The 19,871-nt window shown below is 42.6% G+C and overlaps 1 protein-coding gene across 6 annotated transcripts in view; it reads right to left on the minus strand.

Moving 5' to 3' along the window:
• The window catches only part of WWOX (WW domain containing oxidoreductase), a 524,615-nt gene that overhangs the window by 191,288 nt on the left and 313,456 nt on the right, over window positions 1-19,871 (minus strand). The window contains exon 9 of one of the 6 annotated variants that reach the window (XM_013941165.2): window positions 1,033-1,531. The exons of the other annotated variants lie outside the window; for them this stretch is intronic. Within the exon in view, the coding sequence (XP_013796619.2) occupies window positions 1,520-1,531 (12 nt within the window). The 3' untranslated portion in view covers window positions 1,033-1,519. Of the gene's footprint in view, window positions 1-1,032; window positions 1,532-19,871 lie in introns of those variants that run through there. 6 annotated transcript variants of the gene reach the window in all.

Below are 19,871 nucleotides of genomic sequence, written 5' to 3' on the forward strand. Positions count from 1 at the left end.
AGGAATCACACTCACGAGCGCAGGCGCCGGCCGGCTCCGCTCCCCGTCCCTCATGTGCCGGCCCGCTCTTAGCTCTGTTGGAACGAGACGGGTACGTTCAGCGAGTCTAACCAGCGAGGCTTTGCCAGCGCAACTCTTGCGGCCCGAGTTGCGCCGGGCAGCAACCGGAGGCGCCGCTCCGCGGGCAGCCGCAGGGCAGCCGGGGCCACCGGCCGCCCACCCGCCTGCCCGGTCGCCGCGGAGGGCAAGGGCAGGAGCCGAGGCCCCGCGTCCGCCCCTCGCGCCCGGCGTGCCGGGCACCCGCGCCGCCCCGCGCCGGCACCCGCTGCGGGCACCAGGGAGCCGAAGGTCGGCTTTCAGTACGCAACATTTTTAGGTATCTTTGGTTGCAGCTCAAGAGTATCTGAAAATTGCAGTAATTCTGGAGCAACGTTTCCATTGCTATTAAGAGTCTCTTTCTACGTGTGATAAGCTCTTAAATACTACAGAGGTAGGTTGATTTTTATTCTTTTTAAGAATCTAACACTCCGCGAGCAGTAGATAGGAACCACTTGCTTGCAAACCGGTCTCCATTATTCGTATTACATTAAACAGTGGCTAGAGCTCCCATTTCGCGGACAGGTTGAATTGGCTTAGATATACTGTCATCTTTCCCCCAAAGTGTTTAGCTGTGCTGCTGCGCACGCTTAAACCAGGTTTTGTTCCCGAGGTAACTGCGAGAATTAAGGAGGCATGGGAAATAACGCACTCTCTATAAGGTGCCTATCAGTTTATCAAGCTTTCAGAGCCCTTTGAAATCTGCAGCAAGCAGCCATCTCATACTACAGTTATCAAATAAATGTAATATCCACTAGATGTAATCTGTACCATTTTCATCTGTATTATATATCTCACTATCTATTATAAAACTACTTACATGTTATCAGATACAATTATTGAATATATTTACTATTTGGAGAAGAGTGTAGCAAAAGATTTAGAATAAAGATAAAATGTAAGGGCACGCAAGTAATTCACCACTTTAATTGCTTCAAGAAGCCATGATGACGCTATTCTGATATTAAAAAAAGTTCTTTAATTAATTAGCAACACATTGACAAGGCTCCTTAAACCCATTTTTACCAACAGTGCAGCAATATTTTAATTACTGCATTTTTTGGGAAAGTACAGCATACATGTTATAACAAATTTATCTATAAACTGTCGTTTCATTTGCCAATATACTTCCTTAATGACAAACAGTTCTCATGGCACTGTTTTTCCATGACCCCTTATTGTCAAGACAACAGACAGAAACAGAGCATTTTTAATGACTAATAAATATGTGCTGGCGATTTTGAACACACTTCAATTAACAAAATAACATATATTACAAAAGCATTAACAGTCCCCCGGGCTCGAGGGGAAGGGACAAGTCAGGAAGGCAGGGGACACGGAGGGCAATATCTGCAGCTGCAGGGATACACTCCTCAGTGGTGTATCCATCTGTTCGCTTTCCGTATCAGAACATCCGAGTGTTTTAAAACATATCCTAAACAAAAACAAGATTAAAGAAATACATTTGTAGGCAATTCCAAGCATTTCTTGAGATCCCAAGCAAAGGACATGTGAATCCTATCAGCTGAATGCTTAGGGCAGAGGAAGAGAGAAAAAAATTTCTTTTTACATGAAGACACATTTGTACGTTGGATATTTGTATTTGTCACTAGGATTTTATTTGAAGATCACTACTGAACTACTCCCTCAGAGAAACTCTTCAGTAGTCAAGTAAAAACAATGTTTTTAAGCATCTTTAAGCATCATGTAACTTATTTCCCCCATCATACTCCAACTTTGTGCCCTGGACAAGCTTTTGGATTTCAGCGGACTGTACCACCAGGTGTTTGGCTTTTAATCTGCAAGGCGGCTCCACTAACACCGCTACAGTTGTTTTTCTATCGAGTCCTGTATTTTTCTTCTAAAAAATTTCCATAAATAATAAAAGTGAGAACACTCTTTTTGTTTAAGGAAGGATTGCTCCAAGTACAAAGTATTGTCCGCTCCTCGTTCTATTAAAACTCCCCAGTTCAGCTTCAGAAATAAGAGGAGAAAAACCTTGCTGCACCTCCAAAGTGCGCAGCCTTTGAGCTGTGTCAAAGACCTTTGAACAAGCTTTATAAATGACATCCATATTTGTCCATTTTTGACTTAAATTGCTTTTGGTTCAACTGCATACAGGACTGAATTGCCTCGATGCAATGTCATATGAAATGACATAAAACACAGAAAAAAGCAAGTTGCTGGCTCGGATTAGGAAATAAAGGAGTCACGGCCCTCGTTCACTTCAGTAAATGTTGGAGGAAATGAAAATGAAACTTCTGTTAAGAGGTAATCTCTTCGACACTCGATAAGAGCAGGCAACATTTTATAAGTCTCAAGTTTTTCATGTTATATTTAGCAGGTACAATGAAACAATTTACATACAGTCCAAGATTGCTCATGTTCCTGCACTCTTTTTCCAAGTAAAGAGATGCACTCTGCAATTCATTAGGTTCTTACTGTATAATCTGAGTTTTAAATTCAGATTCACCCCGAGCAAGGAATCTCCCTCACGTTCTCTCTCAAAGAGCAAAGGTAAAGGCGTGGGAAACATCCCAGCAGCTGGGAGCGACGTTTCCACCTACCGCAATCCTCTTCCTCTTAGCAAGATCGAGCATTTATTTAGGCTTATAAGTAGGTATTTTATACATTTAAATGCCAGTTTGCTGAAACTCAGAACCGAGCACCTGATTTTGAGTTCCCAGCTTTGAAACAGATAGCTTCGATTTATCTATAAATTGCTGTTAATTCCCACACGACTATCGCAAAGTTATTTTTGAGTTACATCAAGATAAAATCAAGGAAATGTAGTTGGGATAATCTTAGAAGCGAACATCACTGCTCTTATTTGTTTAAATACCTTTTTAATAGTTCGTGGCTTCCTAAACCTTTACAAACATCACCTGATTCTCATTTCTCTGTTCTCAAGACCGGGATAGTTAGCTAAAATTAAGTCCTATAAAAAGAGAAGGAGCCAGGTTGAGGTCACATATTTTTAAAAGCAGAGAGGCTGAATCCTCTAACTGACACTGAGCAAGAGAGAAAGAACTGGAACCTTGATCTCTTCCTCATTATCATGTAGTGATTATATTCTAAGTGCAGTAGTATTCAAGGCAGAAATCCTTTCCAGATCACACACATTACAGAATAAAATGCTTTCATAAAACAGCACAGCTCACTTTTTTTCTGGGAGCAGAAAGTCAGAATTTGGAATTGCTCTAGTATTTCAGTGTGCATTTTTCAAATCAGCCTAAATAAGAATTCGTACAAATTTCATTTCCATATCAGCTGCATATCTAGCAGTTTTCATTGCTTTGGAAAGTTTGATCTCTGTTTCCTATAAAGAAGACATGAGGTTAACTGGAAATGAGGACCCTATTAGTTTCCAGGCTGAGCAACTACATTCACCACCTCTTGATGGGTGACTGTGAGCTGCACAACTGATTTTTTAATAAGTGCACATATTCATATTATTATAATAGCAATAGGTTTGTTGAAGGAGATAGAACATTTGCGACAATCTTAGTGAATGCAAATAAAAACTAAAGTTCATATGCTAGCAGGGTTTCTTTGATAGTTTTTATATGGTTACGGTAATGTTTAAATAGACAGCCTGACTTGAGGTTATGCATTTACTTCAGTGAAAATGGATACTTGCAAGCAGTTCAAGAAGAAAAAATTACACACTGCAATGCAATGCACTGTACCCATATATAATGCACACGATGAAATATGTATAATTTATTTTAGAGCTTAATAAATACCTTCAATAGAATGCTGATTTGCAGGAGCCAACAAATTACTCTCAATCTGATATTTAAGATGGCAACGCTACCTACGATGACTATGCCAACACCTAATAGGAGTTTTATCAAAGAAAAGTATATTAAATTTGTGTTTTAGATGAGTGCCTCACAGAAACAAGCAGTTCAGATTTGATTGCATGCATTTTATTAGCCCTGTACCGCTGCAGTTTTGTTTCTGTGAAAGTGGATGCCTTTCATATTGATACTCCACTTCTGAGATCACGAGCAGCATCTTTTCGTGATGAAATCCCATCTTTTTCTGCGGCCAAGCTCTGCGCCCCGATCCCGGGCACCGCTGCCGAGCACCCCGCTCTCGAGGGGCTGCCGGCGCCTGAGCACCCTGCCCACGGGCACCGCGCTCTTCCTCACCGCCCTACGGTGCCGGAGGGCATCGCCCGCTCTCTCCCCGCGGCTCTGCACGGGAAAACACCAACCGTGTCCATGCTGACCGCAGCCGTCAGCGACGGCTCTACCCTGAGCTCTGCCGAGATGGACCTAACTTCCAGCAGGCATTTCCTAGGTACCGCTCAAGCATCCTGCGTTCGAACCGAGCGCTGCGCGAGCGCACGCAGCGCGGGAACCAAGCCGTCCCACACTGATCTGTGCACAGAAGAACAGGCTCGTGAAATTTAGATTTCCTTTCGAAAGCACGACAGTTGCAAGCAAAACACACGTGAAAATTAAGGAAAACAGAACGCTGTAAACCAGTCTCAACCCAAACCAAAAGCTACGGGATTTTACATTTCTATGCCCGTGCTCTCTTTTTTCCAGTAGTAAGCATACGGTTGCATTCCAGCTCAGGACATTTTTGTCCTAGCTATGGCACAGATTTCAGCAACGGCTCTGCATAAGTCACTTGGCCTTTGTTCAGTTTGAACGCTGTGCAAAAGCTAGCCTACTGCACTCATTTTCCTCTTTTTGCAGCAGGGAGCTACAATACTCAGACTTGCATAATAATTTATGTATCAAGCAGGTGCGAAAAAGACAAGATCACAACCTTTACATCCAAATCCTGTTCCACTAATACTACTAACATTGCACCTAACACACTCGCTTCAGTACAGCGATACGTTTGTTTGCAATGATTGTTACATTGCTTTTGATTAATAATTAAAGAAAGATGCCTAACCCAGGAGGAAATCTTAGGGAATGACAGAAACATCCATTTATGATGGCAAGGAGGTAAAGTAGTACAGCAGTCCCAAGAGATCAGCCACAGCTCAGATGTTACCTCCAATACATGCTGATGCCATCCTGCACTGTCAAATAAAACTGAACAGCACAATAGAGATATGCGACCAAAACTGTCAGCACCGATAGGTATTGCAGAAATTGTATTAGGAAAATGGATGTACTAAGATTCAATTTTTGGATTGTATAAAGGTTTAATTTGGCGACCTTGTAGGTCTCCTGGTGGAAGAAGGGACAAATCCCACAGTGTTTAAAGAAAAAGAAAAGCATAATCCATTTTCTGGCAACGCATATTTATCCCTTTATTTGCAGTCCAGCTGACTGAAAACAAAAACTTGCCTGCACAACACGTGACGCACCTTTGTTTCAGTTATCCCTTCTTCCGGCAAAGAGCGACCAGGAGCTGCCTCTGGTTAGATCCTGCCACGCTTCCGTGGCGGGAGGAAGGGGAAACGTTCATCTGCAGTTTCTGATACCCACACAATGCCTATAAGCTAAGTCTATAGGCACGCAACATTTCCACGCACAAAGCCATAAAAAAACCTTGAAAACTAAGGCCACGGATTAAATGGACTCAGATTTAATCGCCATTTATTATTGTTTTGGACCTTTAGACACACTTGCATCGAGTCGTATCTACAAGGTCTGAACACCTTCCTGCCGAGGCCGTAGGCGGGCGGTTTTACCGGGCTCCAGCAGGCCCGGAGGATAAGCTGGCCCCTAAGACTAAACCGGCGGTTCCGGGGGCACGGGCAGGGGCTGCGGCGCCCCGCCGGCCCGCCAGCACGGCTGCCGCCCCGCGCACCCACCACCCCGACACGGAAATCCAACACGCTGGAAGCAGCTCAACGGCCAGCACGGTCTCTCTTGACGTCCAAACGCAATATTACAGGGTAAACTTACCATGCAGTCGCTCCAAACCGCAGTGCATTAGCGAAAGAGATGGTACTGTTACATCCTTAATAACTATCATCACAGCTGATAATTAATTATTTGCACTGAGCAAAGAGAAAGGTGGCAGCGATGAACTAGGAAAGACAACCGGCAAAAATTCTGGAAACGTCAAATATGCCATGCTGCCGTTTCGCAGAATGGCTAAACAAAAGGTTTGTCAGCCTCTAGTCATCTTTCATTCAGTTGTTTTTAAAAGTATTACAATTTTATTTTAAGAACGACTGAAAGGATGGAATTTTGTATATAATTTGTAGTCTAGGGATGCGGTTTTGCAAAATGCCATTAAAAACAAGAAAAGGGAATTAACTGCCCTGGGATCCCTTCTCTCTAGTGATGTTGGCTGTGTCGTGTTTCTGAGTGGAAAAGCACAAGCCCTTTTGTACCAGTGTGTTTTAGGAGGAGGTGGAATAGAGGTCACATTTAAACAAAAAAGGGGAAAAAAAGCACTAAGAATGCAATTCTGTATTTAACAGCTTTTGCTTTCCAGTGAAGTCTGCAATAATATGTGTTTACTTGGTTTTTAATATCCTTATAATTAACAAATGATGAAAACTGGCTACTATGTATGTGCAGGTCCTGTTCTCATAACGTTCTCATACAAAATCTGCACTTACTTATATTAACAGTGTTGAGCCCATATGACAGAACCTGCCTGGCACTATGCAATTCTTCGCTGGCTCCTGGATTACTAATATTTTCACCTTGATTATTAATATTTTCATATTCATGGGTATTTTCAACCTTTTATAGAATTATGACATTAACAGAGAACTAGATATAAAGTCTGTAAACATAATACTTAAGTTCTGGTTTATAATAGCAAAAGCCAAAGCATTTCAAAGTCATTCTTATGTGTCTCGATTTTTCTAGCCAACTGCAGCCTATTTATTTAAGTTTATGCGACCTCCCAAGACCCTGACAATGACTAAGCACAATAGGGACAGTTAAGAAGGGCGTAGGAAGAAAATTAACTGTGATTTCGCTTATTTGTGCTGGTTGAAGGCAGAACCTTCACCTTATTTTAATGCTTTCTTATTTCCTGCCTCACAACTCAGATAGACTGAAGATATAATAACGCGATAATCGAGTGCCTTCACAGAGCCCACCAGTGCATTACAACTCCAACATGCAGAATGCAAACATCTGCTGGCATCATTAAACCATTTCTATACTCTACATACCAAGACTTGACCCTGTGACCATTTCTACCATTAGATTTGAATGACCTCAGCAAAAGAGCTGAAAGGCCAGAGTATTAATTCACGGAACCACAAGCTCAATTTAAGATTTAATTTGAGATAACTAAGAGCAACTGAAAGTGTATTCAAACTTATAAGTGCAGAATAAAAGATCTTGCCCTGTTTTTCAAGTTAAATATAAATTCAATATTTTTAACAGATTTATTCACAACTTTACAAACAAGGCCAGGGTTCTTTTAGCATTCCTCTAGCTTAATATCCAGCAATATGATGCTTCTGTTTAGCAATTTTTTTTTCTAATTTATGAATGTCTTCCCTATGGGGATTTTTCTGCATTCTGATTATATCCCTAAGGGGAAAAAATGCTTCATTTATGAGCTATTCCCATCATACAGCTTTGAAATGCTCACTTTTATTCCAACTTAAATTAGCTAAAAGCCTGTTTGTTCAATCACAACGGTTTTAGACCTGAAATCTTAACATGACAATTAAAACATTTGAAAAGTCTTCCATACGACGTATAAACAACTTATGCAGCGTTGACGACCACACATCTTTCTTCAGCCGGACCTCCGGCGTGTTTTGCAGCGCAGGCTGGGCGCACCCGCAGCACGCACGCAGGTGGGCGCGCGCGGGCGTTTGCGCCTGCTCGCCCGGGCACAGGGCAGCGCGTAGCGCGCGAAGGCAGACGGGGCGAGGTGCTGGAGCGCGGGGCGCGATCGCAGGGCAGCCCGCACGGCTCCCCGGCACGGCCCCCCCAGATCCCTTCCGACTCCCTCCCCCGACATCGGCTCCAGTCACCGCTTCTTTTTTTCTCATGTTTAAACTACCCTGCTCATTACACCAGCTTTCTCCGGTGCTGGAAAATCACGACGCTGAGATTCCACATAAATCACCCTGCCGGCGCGAGCGCGGGATAAACCCATCAGCCAGGACGCGACGCCGGTCGCTCCCGTCGTGGCGGGCCGCTTCTCCGGGGAGGAGGCACGGCGGCCGTCGCGGACTAACGCGGCCGTCACCGTCCCAGAGGGATGCCAACGCCTCCGGCGAGCGGGCAGCGCAGCGCCGCGGCGGGGCCCCGGCTGGACGGTGCCGCCGCCGAAATCAGCCCGACGGTGGCCTGACCCTTTCCACCCGCGCGTCCTCCCCCAGCTCTCCACGGGAAAATGCTGTATAGCCTCCGGGATCACCTCTTTGCTTATTTCCTAACTAAAAGCAGCTATAGAGATGACAGAGCCAGGGCTACCCTGCCCTCAAAGTTAGTTTTATACCATATTCTAATATTACTACACTTAATCCCTGCATTACGTAGCTGAGCACTGGTATATCCTGGCGAGCTTTGCTTACGCCTGACTTCAGTCTATGACCTGATAGAATATAATGCAATGTGCACTATGAAGGTTTTAGTCAACTATAAAAAAATTATACCTTGTTTTAGAGTGAGAGAAAAGTGTCACAAAATTACAAGGATTTCTTAGATCCATGTGAAAATGACTGGGCACACTAAGAGCAAAAATAATAAAAAAGCACAGCAAAAAATTACAATTCCCTAATGTTGCCAAGGTGAGTATAACATAGATCTACTTAGTGAAGAAATACTGAGCAGATTTTTAAAATGAAGAGCCTCCCATTATATGAACACCTTAATCGAGATGTAAGGGTCAGTCACTCTCCTCGTTTACCTGCGGCAGGAAAGAAAAAAGGTATACAGATCCATTTAGCACAGCATCCTGCGCCGCGTATCCTACTTTTCCTCTTCCCCTGCCTCCCCCTTTGCACCCCTCCCTCTGCTTAAAGAAAAACATTTATCACTTTGCTCTTAGGTGCAAAAAGTGACTGTGGCTAGGTAGGGCAGGTTAAAATTTTCTTTGACTCCTCAGCACATTTGTCATGCAGGCTGTCTGCCTGCCTGGGAAACCTTTTCACCTCCGGCTTATTGTGAAGACATACCCCAGGAGAAAGGAATAAGGTGAAAAATGATGATGTCACTAGGTTGTTGCAAGGTTAGCACACCCTTAAATGGAGTAATGGCAAACGAAGCAGCTGCTCGGCTCCCTGCATCCATGACATTCATCCTCCCATCCGGGAAAAGTGCAGGGCTCGCTGAGGACTGAGCACGAACTACTTGTTGACATAATTAGTGCTGGCTCAAGGGCTCTTTTTAATAGCCAAGTTGGCTGCATTTTGCAAGCTTTCATTGGCAAAATGCAAGTAAAGTTCAGCCAAGTTCTGTATCTATTTTGCTTTGTGTCTTATGCATTTCCCAACTTGGAAAAAAGAGCCAAAACATTCTGGTAGCTTTTCAGTTTTGTGGTAGTCGGGGTTTTAACGTGATATTAGCTTTTAAAATATACAAACTTTCTTGGGCAAGCATAAGGCACTTAGAAGGGGATATAGATTTAAGCTCACAAGAAAATTACAGGAGTAAGACTCATTAATGAAGCTTGGACCATTAATAACTCAAAACTAGACTTTTTGCACACAAGGCTTTGAATCTGCTGTCCCTTGAGCCTTCCTCTTTATCTCCAACGTAAGAAAAAACTTGAAAGAAACCATTTTTCCATCATCTTTTCTTCCTTAGTTTCATTAAATGCTGGATAAGTTGTAACCAATTTGACTTTTGGAGTTCCATAAAATTATGTTTGGACTGTGGGACCATGAGCACTTATTTGCCTTCTCTGCAAAGTTTGTGCTAGTTTGACAGAGTCTTTCAGTCCAGAACTTTTAGTTGCTTGTAGAAAATAATTTATGCAAGAAGGGCTTTTTTTCTCCCCCATTTCTTTATATTACTTCCAGTCTGTTCTACTTTGCAAACAGTTCCTAAATGACTTGGTAAGCAAAATTAGATACTGTAGATTCCTATTGCAATTTTAATTTAAAGGAAAAGAAATCAGTTAGCTGTGCAATTATGCTAACTGTAATGCACATTCTGCTACATTCTTGGTGGCAATAATCCACCCTTGGGTCATATTCAATTGTTTCACTTTTATCAGTGACATAATGGGGTATCCTATTCTGCACACTAGTTTGTAATGGTTTTACTAAAACATGCTTACAACTGTTGCAAATATTAAAACATTCCACAGAGCAAAGAAGAAATTGGTTTTTAATAAAAGATAGATATTTCTTCTTTTATATTTTTAACTATATTACACATTTTAATGTTGCATTCAAGACACAAACCAAACCAAAATAAAAAAAGCTTTGATGCAAAAATCTTTCTATAACCCCCAGCTTACGTCCCACATTTCTGGTTTTATTCTGAAAACAGCAGAGCATTAACAACTTTCTTTGTAAGACCTCATTTTCTACTTTCTTATCCCTACTACAGAGCTGCACCCAAACGCTGCTGAGGTCTTCTCACTGACTGAAATAAACACGGATTCAAGCACACAAGGTATTGAAACACTGCACAGTTAAAGCAAAGCAACAAAAGATGCACTTTAGATAAAGACAGGAATCTTTGTATACTTTAATGCAAAATATACTTGTATGCAAATATGTTTGTCTATGCAAAACATTCCGTAATTATGTATATGTTTTCATGATTTGCATGAGAAAAGGCTGGATTTCAATGTTATGTCAATATTAAGCCCTCCTACAAAAATGTGTTTCAGCATCTTCCTTGTGATTAGTAACAGGCAAATATATTTTTAAGTGTTTTTTTCTTTGATGACCAAAACTATTCCAAAAATAATCATTCTGATGCTGCATTTAACCAGTTTGTCAAACAATTTCTATATTGAGTTTGCCTAATATATTGCATCTGTGAAAACTTAGCAGATGCAGAACTCATGCTGTCGTTATAAAACCCTGGAAAATGATAGCATGTTTTGTTTTGCCTGCCGTCAGTAACACCAAATACCAGAACAAAACACTGCCTTCTCAGTTAGAAACAATGCAACATTGTTTTCATAAATGACTGTAGATTTTCCTTTCCCCCTCCCAAAGAATACTATGCACTGACCAAACATAACATACACTCATACTGTCTGATAAGAGAATCACCCAATAAAAATTATATGATAACATTAATGCAGTCATTAACAGCAGACCTCTCCTCTACTAAGACAACATTACTAAGCATATGGCATATCTCAGGGAGAGTAGCAAATAGTCACATTCTTGAGATAGCATGCAATTTTCTGGCTTGTTTAATAAACTCTGAACTACATTTCAGGCAGGAGAAGACATATATGTCTAAGAGAAGAATGTGTGGCTTTGTTTTCACAGAAATTTCTTTCTAAGTAACAACAAAAAAATGAAATCAAATGAAATCAAATGAAATGAAATGAAAAAATAAAATAAAATAAAATAAAAGTTGTTAAACAGAATCAACACTGATTGCTTGGGAAGAAATCTTCCCACCGAAGAAAGCAGCCCTTAGGAGTACCATTGGAACTGCGTGATGTGCAGGTCATGGAGACTGAACAGTCTCCAGCAGAAGGCGTACGTGCCGCTTGGTTATTTGTACCCCATAGGGTTGCACACTGTGTCACAGTTGGTGTTCCCTATCAAGAAGAGTAGGAAATTTAAAAAATCTGAGTGGTAAAGGCTGCTTTTGCTTTCCCAAAAGGCTTCAGGGGCTCTTGGCAGGGTCCTTGGGGATGCCCGGGGCTTTGGCGTACTAAGAGTTAGGAAGTCGATGCAAACGACAATTTTGCACGCTTAGCTTAGCTCTGTTTCGCGCTGGACTCTGCTCTGCAGTAAGCGCCCGCCGCCCTCCTGCCCCCGAGCGGCCGCGCAGCCCAGCTCGCCATCGCCCGCCGCAGCCCGCGCGCGAGGCTGGGCCGCAGCCCACGGCGCCCGCAGCGCCCACCGCAACGCGGGCAGCCCCTGCGGGCAGCGCGGGAGGAAAACCGCGTGGGGCTGCCGGCACACTCGCACACCCCCACCTCTCTTCCACAGCGGCGGGCGAGGACCACGGGTGCAAGCCGCAGCCCGGAGGAGCTACGCCATCTGCCTCCTCCACAGCAATGTCGCTTGGAAGGCTGAGCTACAGATTAATTAGCTGTACTTTATGCAAAGTGGATTACAACAAATAAATACTCTTATGTACAAATTCGACTGAAGAGCTAAACAAAGCTTTTTACATCAACTGTTCACTAATTTTGTCGCATCTTATCTCCGCCGTGTTAAGTGCTGCTGCAGCCTTCAGATTGCTACTTTTAAAAATAAATCACAGAAAAATTTTGCAGGGGCCAAATGGTGTGAATGCTGATAAATGGCTGAGAGCACTACGACTTGTGTCATTATTAAAGGGTGTATGCTCACTCTCAGAAGCGCTTTCATGGCAAGGAAGGTATTGAAATTCAAGAATGTTTAATAAAATGTAAACCTTATAATCTTCCAGGTATTTATCCTGCTGCTAATTACTTCCAGGGGGCCTGGCACACATGTAAAAGAGCAATGAGTATCAGCAGGGAGCATTTGCTAACTCAAAAAGTTAGAAAGACCACTTTCCCTGGAGATAAATAGCTGTTAAATCTGTCAACTTAAAACTTAATGTGGACCATCTAAAATAATCTCTATTCTCCGAGCAGACAGGCTGTATGGGAATTAATACAGTAGTAATCTGGTAGACAGCAACCGACAAGAATTTAAGAGATATGAGATCCCAACCAACCCGGACCGACCAACTGTGTAAGGATGTCGCAGCCAAAAATGACGCCTTCATGTACAAAGACGCAATTCTCTCAGAATATCGGAGCACTTTTAGCTAAAGCTTCACATGACGGGTCTTTGTCTCGCTGTAAGTTTGCCGGGACCGAGCTGTGGATGTGCTTGTGTGCGCCCACGGCTCTGCACGCACACGCAGGGCGCTCGCTGCTCAGCCGCACCATCACGTCGGCCGCAACCCGCGGCGCGCGGCGCCAGCGTTGTTAGTGCGAGCACATATTCGTTAAATACAACACCGAATTTCCCCCTCCAAAATAATTGTTTTCGCCTTGACCAAATGTAACAGACAGTCCTGTTATGCCGAGAGCGTTAAGCACAAAGGTGCTGACAGCAGCAAGGACCGCAGGCTGCGCAGCGGGTTAGCCGTCCGCCCGCCGAGGCTCTCGGGCTGCCGAGCCGCAGCTCGGCGATGCGCAGCGTGGTACGGGCGCACACGCACACACACGCACACGCGTGAAATAAGCGGTGCTGAGCTCGGGGGTCCTGCGAGTGCTGTTCCCCGGAGGTTGCTCTGCAGCTCTCTCCAGTATCTAATCTAGATAAATGACCTAGTCAAAAAAAAGCAACAGCAAACTAGCTATATTTGCTGACATTGCACAATTAGCAGAGAATGAAACATGGAGGAGGCAAGGAAAAACAAAAAGGCAACAACAACAACAACAAACCAAAAACCCCCACAAAAACGATGGTTTCGGCCTCTCCTCTAACTTGGCTGACACACGACATATGAAATTAATGTTGACACATGTAAAGCACTGCACATTGGTTTGTGGTAAGCAGATACCAAATAAATCTGAGCAGAAAGAATTCAAAAAGACCTTGGGTTAATGGCAAACCCATCATTAATTTAAAAAAAAAAAAGAAGGATGAAACGATAGGGAAAAATAGTGATTGCAAGCGCATCTCTTCTATTTTATATGTTTATAGGTACAGTTGCCTAGAATGGGAATGCATGTTCATTGAAGTTAGGACAGGATTATTTAATTCTCTAGCAAAGCCCAGCTAGAATATTGTGTCACCATCTTATAAAATGATATTAATATAGCACTTGAAAAGAAAAGCAAAGAAGCTGATTCATGGACTAAAGAGTATGAGCTTATAGGACCTAAGTTCACATAGCTTAGAAAAGGGATATTTAAACAGGAATTTGATGCATATATATAAATACATAACGAAAACCTTTAAAGTAGATGAAGGACTTACTTTTTTAAGAAGATACATTAGGGAAAGATAACAGAAGCTAAAGAAAATACACATCTAAAATAAACTGAGAGACTGTGGACATAAAGAGTTCATCTCCTTAGTCAAACGACTCCTCACTTCCCCGCATCTCAGGCAAGTGGAGGAAGGTACTTTCTAGTGAATGAATCTAGGTCATGCTCTTTCACGCAAGGGGGAGAAGGAAGAACAAGGAGGAAGGAGCAATGCCCAGGCACGTCCAGCTGTGCCGTGCCGTGCCCGTACTTCGGGGGAGTTACAGCACGCCATGCTTTACACCACTGATCAACGCAGAAGCACAGAGAAGCCACAGACTTCTTCCCTTCCCCGTTCCTAGTGCTGTCTCCTTTGGGGCACCAGAAGTCCCGAGGGAGCAGCCCAGGCACCACCTTGCCTTCACCCAAGCTTATGGGACGCAATTCTGGACGGTCCTGAGACAGGCCCGGTGCTGGGGAGGCTCTTCTCTCCCTCTCCTCCCTCCCCTCCAACCCGCCAGCGCTAGGTACGGCTATATTCGAACCCAAAGTGAGTCCCTATCTGCTAAAATAAAAGAGTGCAACCTTCAAGTGCTCATTCATTTCTTTTAACCACCACTTTTCAACATTAAGGATTATTAACTTTAATGCCATTGGTGAGAAACTTTATTATGTTTTCAAGAAATTGCTTTAAATCAAAACTGCAGATAAGGCATTTTTCTCCCCTCAGAATTACATGGTTGTGTTGGCAACCAGCAGGAATCCATTTGAGCAATAGAATTACCACCTCCTGGAGGTGAAAAATGGGACAAAAGCAGGAGGAGTGTCGCTTTCTTAAAAGTCAAGGGAAAAAGGGCAAAACAGGAAGGAATGGAAGCCCCAGGAATGGGAAAAACTGAACAGTCTGCTGTTGAGTAAAACCTTGGGGAAAATTATCCCGACATAAAATAGCTTGTGCAGCAGCCTCGCACAGAGATTTTATAGCAAAGTGGCAGCAGTCAGGGACAGGAGAAGCAAATCCCCCCTTTCCTATTCCGATCACAATCCACGTTCCCCAGCACCAGAGACGGGGAGGTCTCGGCGACATCGGCGGAGCTGGATCACTCGCCATCAGTGAACTGACCCTCTGCTACAATTGCAAAGAGACTTAGCAGTTTTCATGAAAGTTCATGCGCATACAATGTTTTTCCTGAATGAGCTATAATTCTTTACTTTAAAGAGAAAAGATAAAAATGAATAAAGATATCCCCATCTAAAATGACACTTGCAAGGACTTTCTAGTTTCCGGAGTAAAACACACAATCCTGCTTGTAAGTAAAGAGCATCTACCCGTGGAAAGTTAAAAAAAACGTGCCGTGCAGTCAAGGTTTTATGAAAAAAACATCCCTTCCTTGTTCTAGTTCCATTTTTCCCACACAATTAACAAAAACTTCATACAGGTGTGCAAGAGTCAGCAATACACACATGTTAACATTTGTATAAATGTTTTATACTAATAACAAAAAGGACTTTTTTTTTTAAGCTGACATTTCATTTTAAAGATTTTGCAAAATAACTCTCTGCTGGGCTGATTTTCTGTCCTATTAAAGCTCACAAAGAATTTTTATCAGAGTTATAAAGCCTCTGAAAATAAAGACGCTTTAATGGACACTACATTTACTATGGTGCTCTGAACATGGTGCAGCAGTAGAGACCAGCAATATTTCTTCTGTGTGTAAATGTACAGCACGGTATAGGCAGTACGCATGGATAGTCACAAATCCCTAGCATTATGCCAAGATGACAGAGTACTTGTCTTTTTTTGTTCTTGTGCTGTAATTTATCTTAAAAAAAATGGACTCAGGTTTTCCTGCCTGCTATGAAAAGTGTCCAAGAGAATGTCATAATGGCATTACTCCTGCTCGAAAAGCTAATCTACTTTACGCTGTCCTCCTTTACGAGGCACTGTCATTTCCCAGAAACAAAAGTAGCCGCAGCGCACTGGCTGAAAATAAGTTGTAAAGCACTGTCAGTCGCTCGGCAGAAAAATGCCAATTATATCACAGGCTTTTCTTGCCTTAGCTTATAATATATGTAATGGTTGATGAAAACACTGCCCCGGCCTCGCGGAGGCCCACACGATAGGGATGCTGTGCCCCTCTCGACGGCGGAAAGAGCCGTACGCGGTAAGAAGGGTGCGGGAGAGGGGCCCCGTGCAGCCCCCGGGCCCCCAGCGCAGGCCGGCAGCCACCGGCAGCGCAGCACCCTGCTCTTGCAGAGCGCGCCGCTTCCCCTCCGCTAACGTACGACGCCGGCTGCCGTTCTACCGCCGGGCGTACCGCACCCATTCACACCGTACCTAACCCAACCCACCTGCCTCGCTTCTTAAACTTGTCTTAAGTTCATTGCAACTGATGTCGTTATAGTTTACATTTCCCAAGCGAGTTTTAGGGTATCTCAACAAACTTTTCTATCAACTACCTTTAAAAAGTCAATATCGTTAACAAAAAAAAACAAAACCAAATATTACATGGAAATATTGTAGAGTTAAAGTTCGTTAAATAATGACTTGCTGATACAGGACACCAATATGTTTTGTATTCACTTCCACAAATTGCTTTTCTAGGCAAAATCTTTAATTCCTGACTTTCTGGCAACTGGTACTCCAATGGCAAAGATGGCTTGTTAACAGAACAAACACCCACTTCCTTTTGTTTGGTTATTTATTCCCATTTCTCAAAAAATAACATCTTAATTCCAAACAGGTTTGTGAAGTCTAATTTAATAACTTAGCTACAGGAAATACATTTGACTGATTTTATGTAGGCCAATTACCAAACACACAAGATGTAAGTACTATATACAAATTAAAGTCTGAAATACAGTAATATTGCACCAGAGGATACTATTTCCTTTACAGAAAAACTGCCCTTACTGAAAAAATTATTTTTTTGGCCTCTTTGAATCTGAACTGTTCCATCAAATGTTTTTTTTCCACATACCTAAATACAGAAGCTAAAGGACATCACCAGGTAAGGCGAATTTAGTAATACCTCTGCTAATTGGTGCTGTTAGCTGACACGGTAAGCAATTCTGAATAGCTTATCTGGGGGCCTGAAATGGGGGCGAAAAGTAATTGGTATTTTTTGTCATTTTAAGAGCAGAGTTATAAGGAAGTGTGGCATACAGAATTATTCTGTTGGCATAAAAGTTTATTTTATGTTTCCTGGCCAGCTAAGATGACTTTAAATTGTGCATTGAATGGCAAGAGGAGCAAGAGGTAAGGCAAAAAATAATGGGAGAAAGGACATTGCTGACAACAGCCTTGGTATGAACTGAAAGGAGATAAATAGTCATCACTGAGGACAGTAAGTGCCTCCAGTACCTGTCAAGATTTATACCCTCCTCGGAAAGCATCTAGAAACCCCAATCTGCCCAAGACTCCTGTTAGGTAGACTCCCTCTTTGACTCCGGTCAAAAGCTTTACACAGTATCTGCCTGTGTCCAAATGCAGGATTATATTCCACAGTCGTGAGCTACTTGCAAATGTCTCCTACTTGTCGGAAAGCAGAAGTTGTCGTCATGGGTCTTAGATCGGCTGCCTGTTGTCTCGCAGCCCACTGCAACCAAAGAAATCCACATCGCAGTGAGGTTACACCGAGAAAGCCGATGTCTGCCAGCCCGCGAAGCTACGACAGCTCTGTTCTGCTATCTTTTTTCACTGGCTTCTCCAAATTGTTTAGCTGAACTATGGATTACTTAGTGCCAAATGTTAGTTCTGTTCCTGCCAATGTAGTATTGAACACTGCTTAGTTTAGAGCTTTCAAACGACTATTGTTTAATTGTTTTCTGCTTAAGACCACATATTTGGCTCTACGAACATCTGTTTAGAAGCAGCACACTGGCGGAGAGAGAGAGAACAATTCTGGGATACAGAAAATGCCTCTTCCTTCAGTGTGTCAGTGAAGCTGGTATTTTTGACAAATGACAATGACTAGATAAATCCAATATTTTTATCAGCACCATTCTGTTGATTCTGATTGTGAGCCAAAGAAAAACCAGTGGATTCCAATAAAGTGTATTCTTGAGTACAACACTGCACTTCCATGAAATTTTATGGAAAGCATTCCTATCAGGTTGCAGCTGACATGAGAAGAACACATCTGCGTCCTCTAAAACCAACTGGCTCAATCTTGTTCTCAATGCATTATTTTACCCAATACTTTTCTAAACATTTTCTTCCAGGGACCCGTGTTTGGAGGCTCAGCAAAGGACCTGGAGGGAAGATGCTGGTAGACAGCTGAGCAGGAACACGTGCCACATGAGCACATACACACACACACTTCTGTAATTGCTCTGCCGCCTGGCTTCACAACGGCATTCCTTTTACCCAGGCGCCCAGATAAGTCCATAAAGGCCAGAAGACATTGCGGGACAGGATCTGATCTTCTCCCTGTTAGAGCAAGCCCTTCCCTGTGATGAGTTGGCACCAGTCAGTTGAGGCTGAACATTCCTGCCATAATTGATAAAATGTCCTAGGCGGGAATGCGAATCCCCATCTCTCGGCTTTTGAAACATTTGAATCGGGTTATATAGTCACTGTTATTAATTAGAAACAGCGTTGAAGTAAAAACATTTTAAATAAACCCAGGGACTGAATGTTAAAGCTGTCATTTTTTACACGGCCTCATGATTCAAGGATTAATGGACCTTAAAACAACCATAAACCACCAAGGCCCCATTCTAGTTTAGAAGAATAAGAATAGTTTTATTTCTGCTTTAGTCTGCCAGTCTTAAATACACTGAGTGTCACTGGGCTCTGTAAACACTTTTAAGTATTTTGACATTGTGGTATAAGATGCTGATAACCCATTTCCTGCCTGACCTTCATCAGTTCTATGCACGTTGTGATTCACAGAAAATAAAAAGAGCAAGTGAATTGATGAAAAGTATATATACACTTACATACGCTTTATGGGTATACGTACATAATGCCATTTAAAATGGGAATAATAGTTAAAATGTTTAGATTTCTCTTTACAATAACTCTTTCACAGAAGCCTTTTCCTTATCTGTTTTTTCAATTAAAACTTTTTTTCATACCTCTATTAATGGATGTAAGATATTGATGCAACGGTTAAGAATAGTTGTGCAGTAGGAACTTTCAGGAATCAAAGGCTGCATTTTTGAAGCAAGATCAAGTGCGCAGAGTACATCTCCGGAAGGCCAACAAGATGAAGTGATCACTACTACCCCTTAACAAAAAGTCACGACAATACTCGGCAGGACGACTGTAAAGGATCCTATGAGGTGTAATTACACCAGAATCCGAGTGTGTCCAGTTATCACCAGCTACTGCCACAGCAGTGGGATACTGAAGTAAATAAAATGATAGTTGCTAAACGGAGAAAGCAATATTTTATTTTTTTTTTAACCTCATCCAAAAGGAATTCCATGATATGAAGGTCAGTGTTGCTGCAGTTTAAGGATCAGAACAACAAAATCGGAAACCAAGAAGGTTTCAGGTTCCAGCTCCCTTTCTAACAGTTGGCTTCCTGAGAGCCCTAACGCAGGTGCTTGACCACGTTTTACTTCAGCCACACCGCCTGGAAAATTGGGAACGGAGTGCAACTTCATTCAAACCAAATGTAGCATGGGAGTGAAGCTTAACTTGGTACATAAAGTACCCATTAATTTTCACTGTTTTCTAGTATATATAGCCCCTTCGTCTCTCCTGCTCGTCAGCTCTGAACTCTAGTGCACCAGCTAAAGAGAACTTTGTTTCATGAATT

Source organism: Apteryx mantelli, chromosome 10, assembly GCF_036417845.1.
Source record: "Apteryx mantelli isolate bAptMan1 chromosome 10, bAptMan1.hap1, whole genome shotgun sequence".
Classification (NCBI taxonomy): domain Eukaryota; kingdom Metazoa; phylum Chordata; class Aves; order Apterygiformes; family Apterygidae; genus Apteryx; species Apteryx mantelli.